At 39.4% G+C, this 24781-nt stretch overlaps 1 protein-coding gene and 1 pseudogene across 5 annotated transcripts in view; one reads left to right on the top strand and one right to left on the bottom strand.

The window, feature by feature from the left end:
* SETDB2 (SET domain bifurcated histone lysine methyltransferase 2) overlaps window positions 1–24781 on the top strand; it is a 115300-nt gene that overhangs the window by 20136 nt on the left and 70383 nt on the right. For all 5 annotated transcript variants that reach the window (XM_024569784.3, XM_053916556.2, XM_024569781.3 and 2 more), the window contains 3 exons: window positions 1894–2019; window positions 14661–14726; window positions 19223–19319. In XM_024569784.3, the coding sequence (XP_024425552.1) occupies window positions 1894–2019; window positions 14661–14726; window positions 19223–19319 (289 nt within the window). The remainder of the gene's footprint in view (window positions 1–1893; window positions 2020–14660; window positions 14727–19222; window positions 19320–24781) is intronic.
* On the bottom strand, window positions 2650–5157 carry LOC112313293 (spermine synthase pseudogene; annotated as a pseudogene).

Here is a 24781-nt window from a genome sequence, read left to right as displayed (position 1 = left end):
CTTTGTTTCTGGCTGGATCTTTTTTATGCTGCCGAGGTCCTCACTAAGTTCCTTGAGTATCCTTATAACCAGTGTTGTGAACTCTGCATCTGATAGATTGCTTATCTCTATTTTGTTTGGCTCTTTTTCTGGAGTTTTGATCTGTTCTTTCATTTGGGCCATGTTTCCTTGTCTCCTTGTTTCGGCAACCTCCCTGTGTTTGTTTCTGTGTATTAGGTAGAGCTGTTTTGACTCCGTGTCTTGGTAGCATGGCCTAATGTAGTAGGTGTCCTGTAGGGTCCAGTGGCACAGCCTCCACTATCACCCAAGCTGGGTACTTGAGGTGCGCCTTCATGTGGAGTGAGCACACCCTCCTCTTGTAGTTGAGCCTTGGTTCCTGTTGGCAGATCAATGGGAGGGATTTACCCAGGCCAGTCAGCTGCAAGGATTGGCTGTGACAACCTACTACCAACCTCTGCCCTCTGTGGTATTCACAAATAAGCATCAAAATAAGCAGTGCTGAGGCCCACTTCACAGAACAGGACTTACTTCATCAGGACTCTAGTGCCTGCTTACTCTGTCCCTTGAGGGTGTTGTTTGTGGAGGTGTTTGGGTTGTGGTGCTCCGCTGTGGTCTGTAGCTCTCCAATGGATGCACAGGCTCTGGAGTTTCTGAGGAGGCAGAGGTGCAGTGTAGGGTCAGCCACTGCTTGTGTTCTATCTGGGTCACTTGGTATAAGCTATAAAGCACTCTGTGGATGTACTTGTGCTGGGTTTAGGAGTGCCCAAGCATAGTTGGGCTGTGAACCAAGGCTAGCCGCTGCTAGTGCCAGGCCTGGGGTTTACTGAAGCCAGCTTTTCCTAGTTTGAAGGGATTTAGGATGTTGTACATCATAAGCCAAGACCAGCCATTCATATTAAAGAGCAGCTTGGGTGGGCTTATAAATTGGGTGGGGTGAAATGTCTGGGGATTTCCAAGGCGGGTCAAACAGTGTTAGCCAAGTCGATGGAGTCTCAGATATGTCACCAACTTGCTGACTTTGGGGGGCGGGGTTTAAAAAAGGGGCAATAGTTTCTACTCACCTTGATGTCAGACACTTCAGTTCCTCTCTTTTTGCCATTGGTGCCTTTCAAGCTGCTACCCCAGTGTTGGAGCACAGGGGGAGTAAGTCTGAGTTGGTGAGAACATGTGTGGGTTCTTTAAGAGGAACTGTTTGTGACTCTAGCAATTTCTTCCACTGACTCAATGCATGCTAGTTTTTGCAGCTAGAAGTTGTGGGGACTTATCTTCCTGGCCCTGGAACCCTGGGCTGGGGTGCTTCATGTGGGGCCGGGGTCCTTGCTCCTGAGATACCCATCCTGAATTTTTATCCACCACATGTGGGTGAGGTACTGGCCCATTCCTAGCCTGTGCCCCTCCTACCAGTTTTGATGGATGTGATTTTTTTTTTTTATTCCGTAGTTGTCAGATTTACATTCAACTGATTTCTGACAGTTCTGGGTGATGGTTTTTCTGTATTTTACTTGTAATTTTGATGTGGTTGTATGAAGATTCGAGCCATGCCTGTCTACATCACTGTCTTGACCGGAAGTCCCTTAAAGTTTTTAAATGAGTGTGTGTCTATGAATGTCCACTACCACTCAAGAATGAAGTCAATCCTTTTCCAGTCATGTAATAATATCGCTAAAATTTTCTACATTTTTCTTAAATTAGCAGACATAAGTGACATAATTATATCATATTTCTTGATTCTAATTTTTTTTTGGTTGAGAACCAACCAAAGTCTTCAAGGAAATTTAAAGACCAATTAAAACTTCATTTTATTGAGAAACCAAACAGATTGTAAAATGCGCTTTAGGGAAATTACAGTCTATTTCTATTGAAGTCTTAGGCTACTCACTCATTTATATTTAGGTGATGCAAAGACTTTCTGGATGGAGCTGGAAGATGATGGAAAAGTAGACATGATATTTGAGCAAGTGCAAAATGTGCTGCAGTCACTGAAGCAAAAGATCAAAGATGGGTCTGCCACAAGTAAAGGTATGAAGCAATAAAAACTTTCAGTACATGTAATGCTTAATGTTATCCCTGACATACTGTAAAACTCCATTTCCAGTATCATTTGTTTTATTTCTTTATTTTTAATTGTATTTCATTGATTATGCTATTACAGTTTTCCTATTTATTTTTTCCTTTGCTCCTCTCCACCTAGCACACGCCACTCCCTCAGGCAATCCCCACACCATTGTTCATGTCCATGGGTCATATATATAAGTTCTTTGGCTACTCCATTTCCTGTGCTGTGTTTTCCATCCCCATGACTATTCTGTAACTACCAATTTGTATTTCTTAATCCCTTCACCTTTACACCCATTCTCCCAGACCCCCCTCCCCTCTGGTAACCATCAAAATGCTCTCTGTATCTGTGTGTCTGTTTCTGTTCTGCTTCATTGCTTAGTTTCTTTTTTAGATTCAATTGCTGATAGATATGTATGTATTGCCATTTTATTGTTCATAGTTTTTATCTCCTTTTTCTTATAAATAAGTCCCTTTATCATTTCATGTAATAATGATTCGGTGATGATGAACTCCTTTAATTTTTTCTCATTTGGGAAGCTCTTTATCTGCCCTTTGATTCTAAATGAGAGCCTTGCTGTGTAGAGCCATCTTGGCTGTAGGCCCCTCCTTTTCATGACTTTGAATATTTCTTGCCAATCCCTTTTGCCTGCAAAATTTCTTTTGAGAAATCAGCTGACAGTCTTAATGGGAACTCGCCTGTAGGTAACTAGCTTCCGTTCTCGCTGCTTTTAAGATTCTCTTTATCTTTAACCTTTGGCGTTTTCTTTATGATGCGTCTTGGACTGGGCCTCTTTGCATCCATCTTGTTTGGGAATCTCTGCGCTTCCTGGACTTGCATGCCTATTTCCTTCACCAAATTAGGGTTGTTTTTTTTCATTATTTTTTCACATAGATTTCCAATTTCTTGCTCTTTCTCTACTCCTTCTGGTCCCCGTATGATGTGAATGTTGGGCCACTTGAAGTTATCTCAGAGGCTGCTTACATTGTCCCCATTTTCTTGGATTCTTTTTACTTTTTCTTGTTCTGATTGGTTCTTTTTTGCCTACTTATGTTCCAAATCATTGGTTTGTTCTCGGCTTCATGCACTCTGCTGTTGTTTCCCTGTAAATTGTTCTTTATTTGAGTTAGTGTAGGCTTTGTTTCTGGCTGGATCTTTTTTATGCTGCCGAGGTCCTCACTAAGTTCCTTGAGTATCCTTATAACCAGTGGTTTTCTTAAAGAATTCATTTATTTTTATTTTTTTCTCATGTGTAATTTTAATCAAAGTATTTCTAATTATTTTTTCACTTTCATATAAGCACCAAATTTTAATCATCTAAGTCAATTTTGGGGGAAAGGAACACCATCAAGAACTCCCCTCCAGAACAAAACAATGATGTTCATTTTCCAAACAAGCAAAATCAAAGTCTACGAAAATAAAAACAAAAACAGCCTATACAGTGGGGAATAACAACTAACGAAAATCACATTCTAAGTGTTCAGTGCATTGAGCAGCCTTTGCTATGCTATCTAATCATCCTTCAGTGGACTTTCAAAAAATAACACCCTAGTTCATCAAAATATACATTTTCCACTTACTTTTTTAAATTAAAAATAATAATTAAACAAGAAAACTTGGGAGGGATTCACAATCAATTGCTTGCCTTGTTTTGATGTCATGTACCGCATGTGATGGTCTGAAAGGCTATTTGTAAGCACACATGATTAGGGGATACTGATCTACAAGGTGTACCTTTCTTCCACACAGTGTAAAACACCCACAATTCCAAGTACGAAGGCCCACAGACGATCTCCTTCGAGAACTCCACAGGACAATACAGGTGCCGGAGCTGTTTTTCATAGAGTGACAGGGCTTTAGTCAAATTGACACAGTTCCCCTGTATAAAATATTTCCCATCCTATTTCCGTATTTTCATGGAGAGGTCAAGAATCATCTAAGGAACTCCCATGTGGAATCTTCTTCTGGAGATGTGGAGATTGGAATAGCTGTCAAATCATTAATCATATAATCAAACTCTCTCCCTTCTTTGGCATACCTCTTCAGTACTGGAATACAGTCCTCTACTAAAACCTGATAGCAGTCTCTTAAAATTGTCTAAGACGTCACCACACGTTTTATGCATGTATTTCTTCCATCCATCAATCATCATTTGGTCTCTCTCTATCATAGTGACCATCTTTGGTTTCAGTTTGACTACTTCACATAAAATGTCCCCATCTCCGCCTCCCAGAATCAGCACGTCTTTGCTGGTGTAGTCTTCTTTGCCACTGCCCATGATGGCCTGGGTATATGCCAAGTCACCCTCCGCCAGATTGACATCCCCACTAAGGATGAGAATATTTTCTAAACTGCTTCAAGTGCAGAATTTCAATGTTCTGATAAGGTGAATCTTCATCATATACCACTTCATCTATGTCATATTCAACCAGGCAGCCATCAGCAGTAGGCCAGAACCTATCAATGCCCCCTCCTGGAATTATGGGCGGTAACCACTTCACTCACCCAGTACTATCCTGACTCAATTCTTTCATTCTTTCTTCTACTTTGTTCAAAAGACTTTCAGCTTCTTTGTCTTCTGCATCACTGTCGTAACTCTGAAGGTCGAGCAACACCAATCCACGCGGGTAAATTCTTAAATTGGCAAAGCTGCCATTTTTATTTATGTAGGTTGCTAAATAGCCACGGTCCTGCCAGGTATGCACCTACTCGGTCATTCCCTGCTCCTGGAAAATGGATTGGAGGCCTTTAAAAATGGTCTCACCGTCAGCTTTGGCACCGAGCATGAAGTTGAGCATGCTGTGCTGTGCTGCTGCCATAGTGAGGTGAGGCCCTGGGCCATGCCTGGGGGAGGCAGCCACAGGAATATGGGGGACTGGATGGCAGGTCAGCCTGTGGCTGGCCCATTTATTTATTTTTACAGAAAAGGGAGGGGAAGAGAAAGAGAGGGAGACAAGCATCAATGTTTGGTGGCCTCTCACATGCCCCATACTGGGGACCTGGCCTACAACCCAGGCATGTGCCCTGACTAGGAATTGAACTGGCAACCCTTTGGTTTGCAGGCCCATGCTCAATTTATTGAGCTACACCAACCAGGGCTATAACCAGTGTTGTGAACTCTTCATCTGACAGATTGCTTATCTCCATTTCATTTGGCACTTTTTCTGGAATTTTGATCTGTTCTTTCATTTGGGCCATGTTTCTTTGTCTCTTTGTTTTGGCAGCCTCTCTGTGTTTGTTTCTGTGTATTAGGTAGAGCTGCTTTGACTCCGTGTCTTGGTAGCATGGCCTAATGTAGTAGGTGTCCTGTAGGGTCCAGTGGCACAGCCTCCACTATCACCCAAGCTGGGTACTTGAGGTGCGCCTTCATGTGGAGTGAGCACACCCTCCTCTTGTAGTTGAGCCTTGGTTCCTGTTGGCAGATCAATGGGAGGGATTTACCCAGGCCAGTCAGCTGCAAGGATTGGCTGTGACAACCTACTACCAACCTCTGCCCTCTGTGGTATTCACAAATAAGCATCAAAATAAGCAGTGCTGAGGCCCACTTCACAGAACAGGACTTACTTCATCAGGACTCTAGTGCCTGCTTACTCTGTCCCTTGAGGGTGTTGTTTGTGGAGGTGTTTGGGTTGTGGTGCTCCGCTGTGGTCTGTAGCTCTCCAATGGATGCACAGGCTCTGGAGTTTCTGAGGAGGCAGAGGTGCAGTGTAGGGTCAGCCACTGCTTGTGTTCTATCTGGGTCACTTGGCATAAGCTATAAAGCACTCTGTGAATGGGTGCTACTTCTGCTGGGCTTAGGAGTGCTCTGAACCAAGGCCAGCTGCTGCTAGTGCCAGGCCTGGAGCCATTTAGTGATAGGTACAGGGGCTTGCTGAGACCAGCTGTGAAGATTTAGGAAGATCTGAAGCTTGAGCCAAGACAAGCATTCACATGGAAAAGCCACCATTAACAGCTTTGGTGAGTCTGTAAATTGGGTGTGGCTGAGCCTCAGGGAATCACCAGGGCTGAGCAAACAGTGTGAGCCACTTAGATGTTATCTCAGATATTGTACCTGCCTGGTGGCTGTGTGGCTTTGTGTGGGGAGGGTGCAAAAAAGGAACAATGACTTCTGCCTGCTGTTTTTTGGGAGAAAACTGTCTTGCCCTGATGCCAGATACTTCATTTCCTCTCCATGTGCCACTGGTGCCTTTCAAGCTGCTGCTCCACTGCTCAGCTCAGAGGAAGTGAGTCTTAGTAAGTCTGTGTGTGGGTCCTTTAAAGGTAACTGTTTGGGACTCCAGCAGTTTCTTGTTGTTACTCAGTCCTGTTGGTTTTACAGCCAGAAGTTATTGGGTATTCTCTTCCTAGCAGTGGAACCCTGGGTTGGGGTCCCTTGCTCCCAAGATATCCCTATAGATTTTTATCCATCACACACTGGTATTTTACTTGCCCATTCCACATCTCTGTGTCTCTCTGCCCCTCCTACCAGTCTGGATGGATGTGGTTTCTTCTTCTTCTTCTTTTTTTTTAATTTTAATTTTTTATTGTTATTCAATTACAGTTGTCTGCATTATCGCCGCATCCCTCCACCTTACCCCAGCCAAACCCCCGTCCCTCCCCCACTTCCACCCTCCCCCTTGATTTTGTCCCTGTGTCCTTTATAGTAGTTCCTATAATCCCCTTCCTCACTGTCCCCTCCCCACTCCCCCCTGTCCATTGTTACATTGTTCTTAACTTCAATGTCTCTGGTTATATTTTGTTTCCTTTTTTTTTTCTATTTATTATGTTCCAGTTAAAGGTGAGATCATATGGTATTTGTCCCTCACGGCCTGGCTTATTTCACTTAACATAATGCTCTCCAGTTCCATCCATGCTGTTGCAAAGGGTATAAGCTCCTTCTTTCTCTCTGCTGTGTAGAATTCCATTGTGTAAATGTGCCATAGTTTTTGGATCCACTCGTTTGCTGATGGGCACTTAGGTTGCTTCCAGTACTTGGCTATTGTAAATTGTGCTGCTAGGAACATTGGGGTGCATAGGTTCTTTCGGATTGGTGTTTCAGGGTTCTTAGGGTATAATCCCAGCAGCGGAATTGCTGGGTCAAAGGGCACGTCCATTTTTAGTTTTCTGAGGAAATTCCATACTGTTTTCCACAGTGGCCTCACCAGTCTGCATTCCCACCAACACTGCACTAGGGTTCCCTTTTCTCCGCATCCTCTCCAACATTTCTTTGTGGATTTGTTTATGTTGGCCACTCTGACTGGTGTGAGATGGTACCTCATTGTGGTTTTAATTTGCATCTCTCTGATGGTCAGTGATGCTGAGCATCTTTTCAAATGTCTCTGGGCTCTCTGTATGTCTTCCATGGAGAAGTTTCTGTTCAAGTCCTTTGCCCATTTTTAATTGGGTTGTTTGTCTTCCTGGAGTGGAGTCCTGTGAGTTCTTTATATATTTTGGAGATCAGGCCCTTCTCTGAGGTATCATTAGCAAATATGTTTTCCCATACTGTTGGTTCTCTTTGTAATTTGGTGCTGTTTTCTTTAGCCATGTAGAAGCTTTTTATTTTGATGAGGTCCCATTTGTTTATTCTTTATGTCCCTTGCTTTAGGGGACATGTCTGTGAGGATGTTGCTGCGTGGAATGTCTGAGATTTTCCTGCTAATGTTTTCCTCTAGGACTTCTATAGTGTTACCACTTATATTTAAGTCTTTTATCCGTCTTGTGTTTATTTTTGTGTATGGTGTAAGTTGGTGATCGAGTTTCACTGTTTTGCGTGTAGCTCTCCAGATCTCCCAACACCATCTGTTGAAAAGGCTGTTTTTGCTCCATTTTATGCCCCTGCCTCCTTTGTCAAATATTAGTTGACCGTAAAGACTTGAGTTTATTTCTGGGCTCTCTGTTCTGTTCCATTGGTCTATGTGCCTGTTTTTATGCCAGTCCCAGTCAGTTTTCATTACAGTGCCTTGTTATACAGTTTGATATCAGGTATTGTGATCCCTCCTGCTTTGTTCTTCTTTTTCAAAATTGCTGCAGCTATTCAGGGTCGTTTTCGGTTCCATATAAATTTCTGAAATGTTTGTTCTATATCTGTGAAATATGTCATGGGTACTCTAATAGGGATTGCATTGAATCTATAAATTGCTTTGGGTAGTATGGCCATTCTGATGATGTTAATTCTTCCAATGCATGAGCATGGTACATGCTTCCATTTGTTTGTGTCTTCCTTAATTTCTTTCTTCAGTGTTGTGTAGTTTTGTGAGTACAGGTCTTTTACCTCCTTGGTTAGGTTTATTTCTAGGTACTTTATTTTTCTTGTTGCTATATCAAATGGGATTTTTTCCTGATTTCTGTTTCTGCAGTTTCGTTGTTGGTATACAGGAATGCCTTTGATTTCTGAGAATTGACTTTGTATCCAGCTGTTTTGCCAAATTCATTTATTAGGTTGAGTAGGTTTTTGGTGGAGTCTATAGGATTTTCCATGTACACTATCATGTCATCTGCAAACAGTGACAGCTTCATTTCCTCCTTTCCAATTTGGATGCCTTTTATTGCTTTTTCTTGTTTGATTGCTGTTACTAGGACTTCCAATACTATGTTGAATAGGAGTGGTGAGAGAGGGCATCCTTGTCTTGTTCCTGATCTTAGTGGGAAAGCTCTAAGTTTTTGTCCATTGAGTATGATGTTGGCTGTAGGGCTCTCATATATGGCCTTTATTATGTTGAGGAATGCTCCCTGTATTCCCACTTTGCTGTGTGTTTTTATCAGAAATAAGTGCTGTATCTTATCAAATGCTTTTTCCACATCTATTGATATGATCATGTGATTTTTGTCTTTGCTGTTTTTTATGTGATGTATTATGTTTTTTATTTGTGAATATTGTACCATCCTTGCCTCCCTGAGATGAAACCCAATTGGTCATGGTGGATGATCTTTTTGATGTATTGCTGGATGAGGTTTGCCAATATTTTGTTGAGAATTTTAGCGTCTATGTTCATCAGAGATATTGGCCTGAAGTTTTCTTTCTTCGTTGTGTCTTTCTCTGGTTTTGGGATTAGGATGATGCTGGCTTCATAAAAAGAGTTTGGGAGTCTTACATCAGTTTGGATTTTTTCGAATAGTCTGTGAAGGATAGGGGTTAGCTCTTCCTTAAATGCTTTGTAGAATTCTTCTGTGAAACCATCTGGTCCAGGGCTTTTGTGTGTTGGGAGTTTTTTGATGACTGCTTCAATGTCGTCTGCTGTTATTGGTCTGTTCAGGTTTTCTGCTTCTTCATTCAGTTTTGGAGAATTATATTTTTCTAGAAAGGTGTCCATTTCACCTAGGTTTTCAAATTTCTTGGCATACAGTTCTTTGTAGTAATTTCTTACACTCCTTTGTATTTCTATGGTATCAGTTGTAATCTCTCCTCTTTTATTTCTAATTGTGTTTATTTGGATCCTCTCTCTTTTTTTCTTGATGAGCCTACTTAAAGGCTTGTCGATTTTGGTTATCTTTTCAAAGAACCAGCTCCTGGATTCATTGATCCTTAGAATTGTGCTTTTAGTCTCTATGTCATTTAACTCTGCTCTGATCTTGGTTATTTCCTTCCTTCTGCTTGCTCTGGGCTGTCTTTGTTGTTGTTCCTCCAGTTTTTGTAGGCGTAGTGTTAGGTTGTTTGTTTGAAATGTTTCTATCTTTTTAAGGTAGGCCTGTATTGCTATGAACTTCCCTCTCAGGACTGCCTTTGCTGTGTCCCATAGGTTTTGGGTTGTTGTCAGTTCATTTTCATTTGTTTCCAGAAAGTTTTTGATATCTTCCCTAATCTCGTCCTTGACCCATTCATTGTTTAATGGCATGCTATTCAGTCTCCATGATTTTGAGTGTTTGGGGATTTTTCCTTTGGGGTTGGTTTCTAGTTTCAGTCCCTTGTGGTCAGAGAAAATGCTTGATATGATTTCAATTTTCTTGAATTTGTTGAGGCTTGCTTTATGTCCTATCATGTGGTCTATCTTTGAAAAAGTTCCATGTACACTTGAAAAGAATGTGTATTTTGCTTCTTTGGGATGAAAAGCTCTATATATATCAGTGAAGTCCATTTCCTCTAGTGTATTGTAAGTGACACAATATGCTTCTTGATATTTTGTTTTGAAGACCTGTCCATTTTTGATAGTGGGGCTTAAAGTCCCTTACTATAATTGTGTTGCTGTCAATATCTCTCTTGAAGTCCTCCAAGATTTTCTTTATGTATTTGGGTGCTCCTATGTTGGGTGTATATATATTTACAATGTTTATGTCTTCTTGGTGGATTCTTCCTTTGAGTATTATGAAGTGACCTTGTGGGTCTCTCTTTATGGCCCTTCTTTGGAAGTCTATTTTGTCTGATACGAGTATTGCTACCCCTGCTTTTTTTCCTGTCCGTTTGCTTGGAAAATTTGTTTCCAGCCCTTCACTTTCAGTCTGTGTAAGTCTTTTGTCCTGAGATGGGTCTCTTGTAGGCAGCATATGTGTGGGTCATGTGTCCTTATCCATTCAGTTATTCTATGTCTTTTGATTGGAGCATTTAATCCATTTACGTTTAAGGTTATTACCGATAGGTAGTTATTCATTGCCAATTTTTCTTGCCTGTGTTCCTCTGTCTTTCTCTTTTCCTTCCTTTCCTTATAGCAGTCCCTTTAGCATGTCTTGCAGAGCTGGTTTGGTGGAAGTGTATTCTTTTAGACTTCTTTTGTCTGGGAAACTCTTTATTTGGCGTTCTTTCTTGATTGAGAGCCTTGCTGGGTAAAGTAGTCTTGTTTGCAGGCCTCTGGTTCTCATTACTTGGGATATTTTTTGCCCTTCTCTTCTGGCTTGGAGCGTTTCCATTGAGAATTCAGTGGCTAACCTTATTGGGGCTCCCTTGTATGTTACTTCCTGTTTCTCCCTTGCTGCCTTTAAGATCCTCTCTTTGTCTTGGAATTTTGCCATTTAAATTATGATTTGTTTTGCAGTGGGCTTCTTTGGGTTCCTCTTGCTTGGGATTCTATGTGTTTCCTGTATTTGGGTGACTTTTACTCTCATCAGATTAGGGAAATTTTCCATCATTACTTTTTCAAACAGGTTTTCTATCCCTTGTTCTTCTTCTTCTCCTTCTGGTACTCCTACTATGCGGATATTGTTACGTTTCATGTTGTCCTGCATTTCCCTTATTGCCTCTTCATTCTTTCTGAGCCTCTTTTCCTGCTCTTTCTGGGTGTTTTTTTCTACTTTGTCCTCCAGCTCGCTGATCCGATCCTCTGCTTCATCAAGTCTGCTTTTGATTCCTTCTACTGTGTTCTTCAATTCAGAAATTGTATTCTTCATTTCCTCTTGGCCCTTGTTGATAGTTTCTATTTCCTTTTTCATGTTGATATAGTTTGCAGTGAGTTCATTGTAGTTTCCCTGTAGTTTCTGGTAGTTCTCTGTCAGCTCAGAAAGCTCAGTGGGCTTCCTGATAACCATTGCTTTGATCTCAGTATCTGATAGTTGAGTTGCCTCTTTTTCAGTTAGCATTCTTTCTGAGGCCTCTTCCTTTTCTTTCATTTGGGGATTGTTTCTTTGTCTTCCCATTGTTTGTGAGAATGTTTTTGTTAGCCTCTGCTTCTTAAATTGATCTATTCTGACTCCCTGGGTTTATGGTATGAAGTTGTATGGTAGAATGCCAATGGGATTCAGTGGTGGTGTCTCCTTAATCTCCTCTGCTCACTGATCTTGAGCTGACGTTTATGGGTGTATCACGGTCTAACTCTGTTCTTTTCAGCACTCCAGGTTTTGTTGTCTCACCTGTTGGAAAAAGAGAAAAGGGGGGGGGGGAGAAGGGGAGGAGGGAAAAAGGGAATAGAAAAGGAAAGGAAGGAAGGAAGAAGGAATAAAGAAAGATCAGATGCAAGATAAGAAGGAATTTTAACAAAAATTAAGACAGAAGAAGGAATAAAAAAGGTAAAGGATAGAAGGAAGAAGGAATATAAAAAAAGAAAGAAGGACAGAAAGGAAGAAGGAATTTAGGGTGAATGGAGGAAAGGAAGAAAAAAAAAAAAACTCTTCTGCTGGCTTTAAACCAGTCACATTAGTTCTGCTGGTCTTCCTGTGTGTGGAATGGGACGGGGTGGTTGGAAGGATTGGTTTCACTTTTCTCCCTTCCTGAGCCATACTCTTCGCTGTTGTTCAGCCTCCAGTCCATTTCCTCAGGGTCCTTCTGCTCCCCACCAGGCCTTTAGTCCACCAGTTGTGCTGTCCTTGAGTTGCACTAATTAGGGGCAACTCACACTCCACGTTCTTGGTCTTTGCTGTGTTAGATGCTAGGCGCTCTCGGTGCTGCTATGGGGTAGTTCAGCCCCCTACTGGGTCTAGTCTTTCTGGGGCATGCAGTCTCCCCTAGCCCTGCAGCTCCTCCCCTCTGCTGGGTGTTCTGCCTTAGTCCTAGAGAGCCAGTAAGCCCTGGAGGGCTCTGTGAGCAGGGGTTAGGTCGTGGTTTCTTCTTTAATTCCTTAGTGTAGACTTCTATTCAGCTAGATTTCTGTTGGTTCTGAGTGATAGTTTAGTTGTAATTTTGATGTTATGTAAGGGGAGGCAAGGCTTACCTACCTCACCATCTTGGACAAGACCCCTGTAGTTTGTTTTAAAAATCAACTGCCTTTTTCATCATCTAAAATCCTAACATCAGTTCTGTTTGCCTTTTTATATGTGTGTTTGGTCTGTATCTATAAAATCTTTCTTTTACCATACCATGGCTATATTGTAAAAGTGGAGAAGATGCTTATTTTGAATAGCTACTAAATATATCTCTTTAACTCAGGCTACCTTTTACCCCGCCCCATTTTATTATTTTCTTTTTTATCTTTTTTTTGGGGGGGAGTATTACAAAAGTAATATCTGCTCATATACAGCACTTGGTACATATAGAAAGCATAACAAAAATATCCATTATCCTGTCATTCAGCGACAACTAGTGTTTTTTACATAAAACAGTACATGTAACTATATTATATCTTCTTTAAACAGAACTTGCTCTATTAGGCTTTTGAAAGCAAAACTTGTATATAGGTGGTCAATACAGTCAACGAAGGTTTGGGTTTTTTTTCTTCAACTCTGGTTGGTTGTAGAACATAAGACTTTCATGTGGAAACCTCCTCATTCCGTTAGGACAGATGATTTTCAAACAAAGTTTTCCCCATTTTACTGAGCAGACTGGGACCTATCCACATGGTACCTTGGTGAATGACCCGACAATTAATGCTGGAAGGAGATCTTTATTTACAATATTCCAACCTTGGAGAGGCTCAGAGCACCTCAGCTCAGAGACCTCCTTTACCATGAGACCCAGCACTTCTCAGGTTCTCCACTAGTACCTACGGCTACTAGCCAAAAGCAACCCCCAAAGTTTCCCATGTCCATATGTGTGCACAATCTGGAATATGTTGCCATCAGCCTCCATTTAATAGTCCAGAAAGACATGGGCCATGTTACTCTGGATCATGGTGAACCTCAGGAAAGATACAGGTCTTAAAATTCCCAGTAAAATCCTGGTGCAGCAGGACAGGATCTTGGAAGTAAGTCCTTCGCAGCTTCAGAGTTAGCCAGCGCAGGCACAATCAAAGCAGCACCATCTCCTTTCTTATTTCTCCAGGTTGCGTGGCCTCCTTTACTATAAGCTACACAGCTGCTTCTTTACATCTCCAACCTCTCTTTCAAATCAAGTGGTAAAAATTCCTTACCACAGATAGCATGTCTCCTACTTCACCACTACTTATCTCATGGCCAAGAGAGCCCTTCTCCTTCCCAAGCTGCATGGCCTAGAGCAGAGGGAGAATTGCTCCTACCCCTTGTTTAAATTCAGGCACCTCCTCCATAACCCCATTTCCAACTCCTCCCACAATTGACTACATCTGCGAGTTCTCTGTTATCTTCTGCCTTTCTCTGGCTGCCATTGTCAGTACAGGCAGGCGTGGCCCGGTGACTGGGAGTGAACCCCCTTTCTGCTTCTGGAAGGCAGGCACAGCAAGCTTCTCAAGGTATGTTATGAGTCAAAGTCATTCCCATCTCCCTGGCTTAGCACAGCTGTTTCCATAACTATAACAATGGCCAGCTGGTATTGATACATGCAAAGTAGCTCGTCTCCCAGCCATGGCTGTGGAGGCTTCTTTGGGATTTTTTTTTTTTCCTTTTTTTTTATATTCCTGAGGGAAGTAGGGGTTTCTCTGGTTCCAGGAGCCTCCTAGTTCAAACACTATTCTGAGCGTTGTACCACATCTGTTACACTCAGACTATTGGGTTCTTTTTTTTCCAGACTATTTTGAATTCTTTCTGGATATTCTCATAATATTAGCTTATTATGTACTTGTCAGAAAAATTAGTACTGTTTTTCATTTTAACATTTTTTCCCTTGCCTTCATGAGTCCAGTATACCTAGGATTGAATCCAGTCCTACTTCCTAGCTGAATGTCCTGAAATGAATAGGTTAACCTCTAAGCTGCAATTTCTTTCTCTCTAATACAGATATTTATAAGACCCCCTCAGAGGAGTTGTGAAGATTAAATGAAATAAAATATGTAAATTGTTTAGTACAGTAGTTGGCACTTGAATAAATGTAATGCTACTGCTGATTGCTTTTGTTCTTTTTTCCTTTCCTTAACAGAATACATCCAAGCAATGATTCTAGTGAATGAAGCTACTAGAAGTAACAATTCAACACTGATAAAGGGTATGTACATTTCTAATCCCAACCTAGAGTATTCTCTGGTATTTTCTTGATCTGAAGCAGACCTGCATAATTATGTCAGGCTAATTAACGAATAATCATTTAAAATAAAATATAAGACCTATACTGGTAAATTGTATTAATAAGTTTCCCTATTAAATGAAAATCCCTACCCATCCAATCATAAGAAATGCATACCCTACAAAGCCTCCTAGGGAAGGAATGAACAAATGTATCTCTTCAAAAAGTTTTTGTATACCAAGGGCAAATAGAATTTTAAGACTCCAAACCACTATAATCCAGTTTTGTGTAAAGAACAATACTAGAAAAGAATATTCTGGTATAAATAAATGGGTGGCAAAATTTTTCATTTCTAGATTATTATTAAACTATCAGCCTTCTAAACTCTAAACACATTTATTTTAGAAGGAATTAATCAAAGATAGTATACCAGGGCTAGAAAGAGAAAAATTGAAAATTACTTTATTAGACTTATTATCTTATAAATCTTAGTCTTTCACCGATTTCCTAAAGTATTGAAGAAGTACATTTACTAGATTTTAATTACTACTATGAAATATTACCAGTAAATTACAATAATTTTCACTGCTATAATTTGGGATCTTAAGGTTTTAAATCTCTGAAAATACATTTTAGCATTATCAGTATATTTTAAAGAAATCTTTTATTACCAATATATATTCTCAATTTCAATAAGTAACATTTTTAGAATAGTAGATTTCGTAAGGAAACAGTTAAGTTATCACACTATGCTTCATTTGCACTTGGAATTAACACGCCCTTTTGGGATTACGTTAGTTTTGATGAATGGCTTTTAAATGCAGGAGGTGGTCAGAGGAAATAACAGGTAATTCTAAACAATTCTTTTTTTCTTTCTGAGACAGTCTTTTTCCCACTAAAATAAAGTAAGTTGGGATTTTTGTTTCAGTCTTTTAAAGTAATAATTTTCCCAATGGAGATGCTGATTATGATAGTTTAATCTTTTTTATGTAGTTCACCTGAAATGTAATGAATTTATTAAAATAAAAGTACATGTTTGCCAGTGGTAGACCAATGTTTATAAGTGATGGGGGGGTTATGTAATTAACATTTTTGGCAAATACAAGGATTAACGACTTTCTAGTAATAAAGTTTTATGTTAGTATTTAAAAAAACCCTGAAACTGGGAGAAACAAAAGGATTTGGTGTTGGATCAAAACAAACTATCCTGGAGCCAGCCTACTGTACTCCACAAATCAGAAATTACCTTTATTTTCCTTGGTTCTGTATAACAAACTATAAATACTTGCTGTGTGCTTGTACAAAGGATTGGATACCATTTCTTGATAGAAATGTTTTCCTCTTTCCCCCTTTAATAAATGATTAATTTTAAATCTCTATATTTTTCAGTAAATCTTATTTATTTTAAAATATATTTTATTGATTATGTTATTACAGTTCTCCCATTTTTCCCCCCTTTATTCCCCTCTGCCCTGCACCCACACCCACCAGCACTCTCCCACCCTTTAGTTCATTTCATGGATCATACATGCAAGTTCTTTGGTTTCTCCATTTCCCATATTATTCTTGACCTGCCCTGTCTGTTTTGTACCTACAATTTATGCTTCTTATTCCCTGTACCTTTTCCCACATTCTTCCCCCTCCACCTTTATGCTGATAACCCTCCATGTGATCTCCATTTCTGTGATTCTGTTCCTGTTCTAGTTGTTTGCTTAGTTTGTTTTTGGTTTTTTTAGGTTTTGTTGTTAATAGCTGTGAGTTTGTTGTCATTTTACTGTTCATATTTCTTATCTTCTTTTTCTTAGATAAGTCCCTTTAACATTTCATGCAATAAGGGCTTGGTGATGATGAACTCCTTGAACTTGACCTTATCTGGGAAGCACTTTATCTGCCCTTCCATTCTAAATGAAAACTTTGCTGGATAGAGTAATCTTGGGTGTAGGTCCTTGCCTTTCATGACTTGGAATACTTCTTTCCAGCCCCTTCTTGCCTGTAAGGTCTCTTTTGAGAAATCAGTTGGCAGTCTTATGGGCACTCCTTTGTAGGTAACTGTCTCCTTTTATCTTGCTACTTTTTAAAAAAACTATTTATTTATTTTTAGAGAGTGGGGAAGGGAGGGAGAGAGGGAGGGAGAGAAACATCTCTATGTGGTTGCCTCTCAGGTACCCCCTACTGAGGACCTGTCCCACAACCCAGGCATGTGCCCAGACGGAATCGAACTGGCAACCCTTTGGTTTGCAGGCTGGCACTCAATCCATTGAGCCACACCAACCAGGGCTCTTGCTGCTTTTAAGATTCTCTACTTGTAATAGCATAATCAATTAAAAAAAAATACTTAAAAACAAACAAACAAAAGATTCTCTGTTTGTCTTTAATCTTGTGTTATGTAATTATGATGTGCCTTGGTGTATGCTTCCTTGGGTTCAACTTCTTTGGGGCTCTCTGAGCTTGTTGGACTTACTGGAAGTCTATTTCCTTTGGCAAATTGGGGAAGTTTTCCCTTATTATTTGTCAAATAAGTTTTCAATTTCTTGCTCTTCCTCTTCTCCTTCTGGTACCCCTATAATTCAGATGTGGAACGTTTAAAGATGTCCTGGAGGTTCCTAAGCCTCTCCTCATTTTTTTGAATTCTTGTTTCTTCATTCTTTTCTGGTTGGATACTTCTTTCTTCTTTCTGGTCCACACTGTTGATTTGAGTCCTGGTTTCCTTCTCTTCACTGTTGGTTTCCTGTACATTGTCACTTATTTCACTTTGCATAGTCTTCACTTCTTCCTCTATTTTGCAACCATACTCAACCATTTCTGTGAGCATCCTGATTACCAGTGTTTTGAACTCTGCATCTCATAGGTTGGCTGTCTCTTCATTGCTTAGTTCTATTTTTGGACCTTTGATCTATTCTTTCATTTGGGCCTTTTTTTTTTTTGTCTGGGCACGCCTTTTACGTAGTAAGGGGCAGAGCCTTAGGTATTTGTCAGGGTGGCAGGGCAACCAGTTCACTGGGTTGTAGTGCTGTATGTGGGGCAGGGGTCTGAGAGGGAACAATGTCATTTGCTCAGCTCTTGCCTGGCTTTCCATCACTTCCCCTGCTAACCATAAGCAAATGGGGCTCTTCTAGTGCTGATTCCTGGGTGGGCAGGTTTGTTTGCATTCTAGGACCATGTGGATCTCTCCAATGAATTCTCCTGTGAGGCTAGGCATTTCTCCTGCTGCTGCAACCCCCACAGGTTTTTTCAGTCAGAGGTTATGAGGCTTTCTTTCCTCAGGCTGGAACCCTGGGTTGCGAAATCTGTATCACTACCCTGTTGTTCCTCTGGGTTTATCCACACACAAATGTGAAACCACCCAGTGTGCCAGCCACTGCCTTGCCATCCAGGCCCTGCAGCTACTGCCTTGCTGCATTTCTTCTCTGCCCTGACTGCCCTTCTCTGTCCCTCCTACCAGTCTAGATGAATGTTTCTTTAACTCCTTGATTGTTGGACTTCCATACAGTTTGATTTTCTAGCAGTTCTGGTGGTTTTTTGTTTTTAATAATCAGTTAATATAGCTCTCTTCAATTATCAGGTTTTAAACCTTCTTTCTTTACCTAGGTAAGTAAAGAAGGATATTTCTTTTTCCATGAGTCAAGGAATCGCCTTAGGTTATAACCTGAACTTTTATTTACTTAAACCTTTTTTTTCTTTTTATTAATAAGACTGTTCGGCACTAAAGGACCAAGACAAGTGAATAATCCAAGGCAGGATGAGAAATTCCGTTTTTTCCCCTAAGGTCCATCATTGTGTAGGAAACAGCATACTTTTTTAAAAAAAATTCTTTAAACCAAACATACAAAGTATTCCACGCACCATTTTTCACAATAAGAACTGGAAGTCTATAATTTTTTCATTAAATACATAGCTTATTTCTATGTTATAGTCATTTTAAAAGAGTAGAATAAGAAAAATAGACAAAAAATGAAATTAAGTTCAGAAAGATACAGGAGAGACTAGGAGAAATGTGAAAAGACAAATGGAAAGACAAAAAGAGGTACCAAGATATCCTACCCCATTACCCACCCCCATAAAATAGGTAATAGTAAAACAATGAGAAAACAAATGATATATAAAATTTCCTCTTTGTGACCTTTTAATAGAGCCTTTAAGAGTTACGTTATTTTTCTGTAAAATACCAGCAGAAGTAGGGACATTTAATGTGGATCTTAAAGGTTGATTAAAAATCAGAAACAGATTAGGCCAAACTGGAGTTTCTGCATTAGAAATCTCATCTATCTTAAGTCTTATTTCATCCTGTCTTTATTTTCTTAATGTTTTTGAAAATATTGAGACCTAACTTTTTGGGTCAATCTTGTTTATGTTAATATGTTTTCAGATTTAAGGACTTCATGTATCTCTAGTTAATTAAGATACTATTTACATATCAGAGTGAATGATTTTTAATTGGCGTACTTGTTCCTGATGTTTGTATTTTTTTTTTCATGTAGATCATAAGTCTGTGACTGAGAATGAACAGGAAAACAAATCACATTCATGGCCGTCTCAATCTTATGAAGAATCCTTTCTAGAAGACTATACAGTTCTGTATGTATATCAATTAAATTTATTTCTGTTCTTAATGCTTTTGCTCCCAGATAGAGATTTACTATTTAAAATCATTTGACAGAAGAGTAGATAGAATATATGAAAGAAGATTCCACCAAAATCCTTGAAAGTTGTAAATTTTTAATATTCTGTATGGGATAAAGGTTCATTAGTCCCTTAATAGGTTATTTATTTTGTTAACATCCTTAGGCAATCAAGTCTTTCAATAAAATTTAGCTTAAGATGTCTTTGTATATTATTATTATACTGAAATCTACCAAATTGTTTTCTCTTTACTATAAAAATCTTTTTCTTGGATTCTTTCTTTTAAAGTTGAGTATTTTTAAAAGTATTTTTTTTATTATTGGTTCAGTTTTTAAAATGCATAACAGCTCTAAATTAGTATCAGAAAGTTTATAAGAATAGGCTAAATTTTTCTGACCTTTCTTCTTTTACTACTAATTTCAGTAAAGATTCTTCAACAGAATTCCTCAGTAGAATTGTATAGGAAGAAATCTGCCACTCTTGACATTTAGTCTTTATATTTAGTAGGTAATGCCTGTACTAAAACTTTTAGGTACTAGTTAAAGGGAAGTTTATGAAAATGTTTTATGCTAGGGTAAAGAACAGAATTTCAAAAAACCAAAAAGTGTCTTTAGAAAGCAAGTTATTAAGTTGCTTGTCCTTTCAGCTACATATTAAAATGACAAAAAATATTGTCAATAACCCTGACTGATGTGGCTTCATTGTGCGTTGACTGCGCAGGACAAAGGATAGCTGGTTCGATATTGGGTCTAGGCACATGCCTGGGTTGCGGGTTCAGTCCAGGACGAGGCGCGTACAACAGGCAACCGATCGATGTTTCTCTCTCATATCCATGTTTCTCTCCTACCCTTTCTCCTTCTTTTTTCCCTTTCTCTAAAATTTAATAAATAAAACTTTTTAAAAAATTGTCAATATAGAATTTTTTTTCTTTTGGTTGTTCATGAGAGTTGTTCATTGACACTATTACATATGCTTTGCATTTACAAATATTACATATGTCTTTTTAGTTTGAGTCTAAAAGGTTCAAAATTTATTTCAGAAAGCTCTCAGAGAATGCTATATTCACAGTTTTAAAACTAAAAAAAGGACTTCTGGCCAACATGGAGGCGTAGGTAGATACACTGTGCCTCCTTGCACAACCTAAAGAAGGACAACAACAATTTAAAAACAAAAAACAACCAAAATTGACAGAAAATCAAACTGGATGGAAGTCTGACAACCAAGGAGTTAAAGAAGACACATTCATCCAGACTGGTAGGAGGGGTGGAGACGGGCAGCTGGGTGGAGAGGACTCGAAGCAAGGCAGTGGCTGGTGAATTGTGGAGCGGGGTGGGCAAGGCTGCAGCTGGCCAGGCAAGGCTGCGGTTGGTGGAGCAGGCAGTCCCACATTCACGTGCAGGTAAACCAGGAGGAACAAATGGGGAGAGAAACAGACCACCCAGGGCTCCAGCTTGGGGGAAATAAAGTCTCAAACCACTGATTGAAAACACCTGTGGGGGTTGAGGCGGCAGTGGGAGAAACGCTCAGTCTCACGGGAAGGTTTGTTGGAGAGACCCACAGGGTCCTAGAATGTATACAAGCCCACCCACACGGGAATCAGCCCCAGAAGGGCCCACTTTGCTTGTGGGTAGCGGGGGAAGTGACTGAAATCTGGCAGAGAGCAGAGCAAGTGGCATTGTTCCCTCTCAGACCCTCCCCCACATACAGCCTCACAATGCAGCCACGTGGATTGCCCCGCCCTGGTGAACACCTAAGGCTCTGACCCTTACTAGTAACAGGCTCGCCAGACCAAAAAAAATGGCCCAAATGAAAAAACAGATCAAAGCTCCAGAAGAAATACAACTAAGCGACAAAGAGCTAGCCAACCTATCAGAGGCGCAGTTCAAAATATTGGTGATCAGGATGCTCATAGAATTGGGTGAATTTGGTCACAAATTAGATGAAAAAATGAAGGCTATGCTAAGTGAAATAAAGGAATGTACAGGGAACCAATAGTGATGGGAAGGAAACTGGAACTCATATCAATGGTGTGGACCAGAAGGAAGAAAGAAACATCCAACCAGAAAAGAATGAAGAAACAAGAATTCAAAAAAATGAGGAGAGACTTAGGAACCTCCAGGACATCTTTAAACGTTCCAACATCTGAATTATAGGGGTACCAGAAGGAGAAGAAAAAGAGCAAGAAATTGAAAACTTATTTGAACAAATAATTAAGGAGAACTTCCCCAATCTGGCAAAGGAAATAGACTTCTAGAAAGTCCAGGAAGCTCAGAGAGTCCCAAAGAAGCTGGACCCAAGGAAGCATACACTAATGCACATCATAATTACATTACCCAAGGTTAAAATTAAAGAGAATCCTACAAGCAGCAAGAGAAAAGGAGAGAGTTACCTACAAAGGAGTGCCCATGAGGCTATCAGCTGATTTTTCAAAAGAAACTCTGCAGGCAAGAAGGTGATGGAAAGAAGTATTCCAAGTCATGAAAGGCAAGAACCTGCATCCAAGATTGCTCTATCCAGCAAAGCTTCCATTTAGAATGGAAGGGCAGATAAAGTGCTTCCCAGATAAGGTCAAGTTCAAGGAGTTCATCATCACCAAGCCCTTATTATATGAAATGTTAAAGGGACTTATCTAAGAAAAAGAAGATAAAAAATGTGAACAATAAAATGACAGCAAAGTCACAATTATTAACAACCACACCTAAAACAAAAACAAAAGCAAATTAATCAAACAACTAGAATAGGAATAGAATCACAGAAATGGAAATCACATGGAGGGTTATCAGTGGGGGAGTGGGAGGGGGAGAGAGGGGGAAAGGGTACAGAGAATAAATAGCATAAATGGTAGGTAGAAAATAGGGGGAGATTAAGAATAGTATAGGAAATGTAGAAGCCAAAGAACTTACATGTATGGCCCATGGGCATGAACTAAAGAGGGGGAGTGTGGGTAGGAGGGTGTGTGCAGGGTGGAAGGGAGTGAAGGGGGGAAAATGGGACAACTGTAATAGCATAATCAATATATTTTAAAATAAAGTAAAAAATAAAACTAAAAAAACATTTTATTTATTTATTTTTAGATCGAGGGGATGGGAGGGAAAAAGAGAGGGAGAGAAACATCAGTGTGTGGACACCTGTCACACCCCACAACTGGGTACCCAGCCTGCAACCCAGGCATGCCCTGACTGGGAACGGAACCAGTGATTATTTGGTTTGCAGGGTGGTGCTCAGTCCACTGAGCCACACCAGCCAGCGCAGTTTTAAACCCCTTTAACTGGCCATTTCAATAGCTGATTTCTGACCTCCTGATATATAGCATAAAATTTTATTACCTTTAAATCACTCTAACTCACTAAAATAGATTTTTTTGCATATATTACCACCAAACTTCCCCATCTTATGCTTATAGAATTATATTTTAAGCCTAAATAAAAGAGTTGGTTTATTCTTGTTAAGTGTCTCCCCATTTGTTTTAAGTTTATTGTTTTAGCTTATCAGAATCCTTTTGAGTTTTAAATCTCTTATATTTTCTTACTAGCTTTTCATCTTGCACAAATACATTAAATAAGCTTTCTAGTCTTTATTGTAGCTCACTGCTAGAGACCTCTTTTCATTACTCCTCAGAAAGAACTCTTCAACCAGTTGGGAATTTATTTAGCTGTACTATTGTCCCACTTACATTCCTCTGTCTTAAAAGATTCACTGCTGTAGCATTCTATATTATTACCAAAGTTTATCAATCCTTATCAAAAAGGATAATTATTTGCACTTTTTTATACCTAGTCCATGTTGGCTTTTCAAATTATACGTATTTAAAACTCAAATGCCTGATTCTATTTTTTAGAATTCTTTAGGGATCAATATTAAGCTAATCATTCTGTACTTTCTGGAATGTTCCTGTTTAAAAATAAAAATCAGGGCAACAATTTTCCATTTTTCATTTATATTTAAAATTTTGTCAATACATTGTGATTTAATTTGTTTGGGCCTAGAATCTTAAATATGTTTAAAACTAACATTCTCAGACCTATTTTTAACTATCACAGAGTTCATTTTCTTCTTCTCATTTTTTTTTATTTTTAATTTTTTTTTATCTTCTCATTTTTGTCTGGTCTTTCCAACTGAGGGCAGTGATAAAAAAGGCAAAGACAAATTGTTTTTGAACTTCTCTCTATTATCAATTAACTTATTATCTTTCCCCAACAGATTGTGGTCTTGTTCCAAACATAGCTTGAAAAATTTTGTTGTTTTATTAGCATTTTTGGAAATTTTAGTTCTTAGTAGGGTTGAGCCTTTGTGACACTTTTCTTTATTTTGTACATATTCTTTTAAAAATCTGAGCTTCCCAGAGAATGAAATTGGCTTCTCTAATTGCTTTCCCATCTCAATAAGATTATTTGTGATTGCTTAATCAGTACTTGACTGCCTTAGAACCCACAATTCTTGTGCTGCATTCCCACTCAGAGGCTTTGTCCATGAGATTATACCTAACTCTGGACTTCCTGCGATATTTTCATTTGAAGGGACGAGTCTAATTAGGCTCAGGATTTTCTTACATAGCCATTGCGAATTCCAAGACCACAGTTCAGTCTTGACCAGAATTATGTTTAAATAATTCTTTATTACAAGTTTATTGCTGTTTTACTTTCAGTAGTTAAACCTCTAGCAGGCCAGTAGCACATAGGCAAACTGGCAAACTAAATGGTGAATAACTTAAGCCACAGGTTCTCAACCCCAGCTGAATTGCTTAATGTCATAAAATTGATCAGTGGCAAACCAGAGTGAAAATCTTTAGTCTGATAGGAAACTGGCTTTCTGTCTTTTATTCTTGAGTTTAATTTCAACTCCTATATGTGAGCTATGACATAGGTAAATATAAAAATAAATTTATTCCAATGATAATTCTTTTACAAAGATATATAATTTTGTGATGTTAGGAAACCCGTCTTAATTTTTTTTCTTGGTTAAGTACTTTGCTTTGTTAGGAACACGCAGCTAGCTTAATTAGTGGAATTTATTAGAGATATACCTGGTGTATAGCTTTGGTTAACATACATGGTGAAAGTGGGCTTTTGCCCCACTGCTAAAAGACCCAGGTGTGAGTTTAAGCCATTTGGCTTTATATATCACATGCACGCAAATACCCAAAAGAGATTATTTTTTTAAACACACAACACAGCCCTGACTGGTGTGGCTCAGTGGGGTTGGGCGTCACCTGTGGACCAAAAGTAATAGGTTTGATTCCTGATCAGGGCACATGCCTAGGTTGTGGGCCAGGCCCCTGGTTGGGGTATGCAAGAGGCAACCAGTCAGTGTTTATCTTGCACATTGATGTTTCTCTCCTTCGTTTTCTCCCCTGTTCCCCTCTCTTTAAAATATAAAAAATTAAAAAAAAAACCCTAATCATGCAACACACATACACT

The sequence above is a fragment of the Desmodus rotundus genome, chromosome 13 (genome assembly GCF_022682495.2).
Source record: "Desmodus rotundus isolate HL8 chromosome 13, HLdesRot8A.1, whole genome shotgun sequence".
Lineage (NCBI taxonomy): Eukaryota > Metazoa > Chordata > Mammalia > Chiroptera > Phyllostomidae > Desmodus > Desmodus rotundus.
The sequence above is the reverse complement of the archived record's forward strand: the minus strand, read 5'-3'. Positions and strand labels throughout refer to the sequence as shown.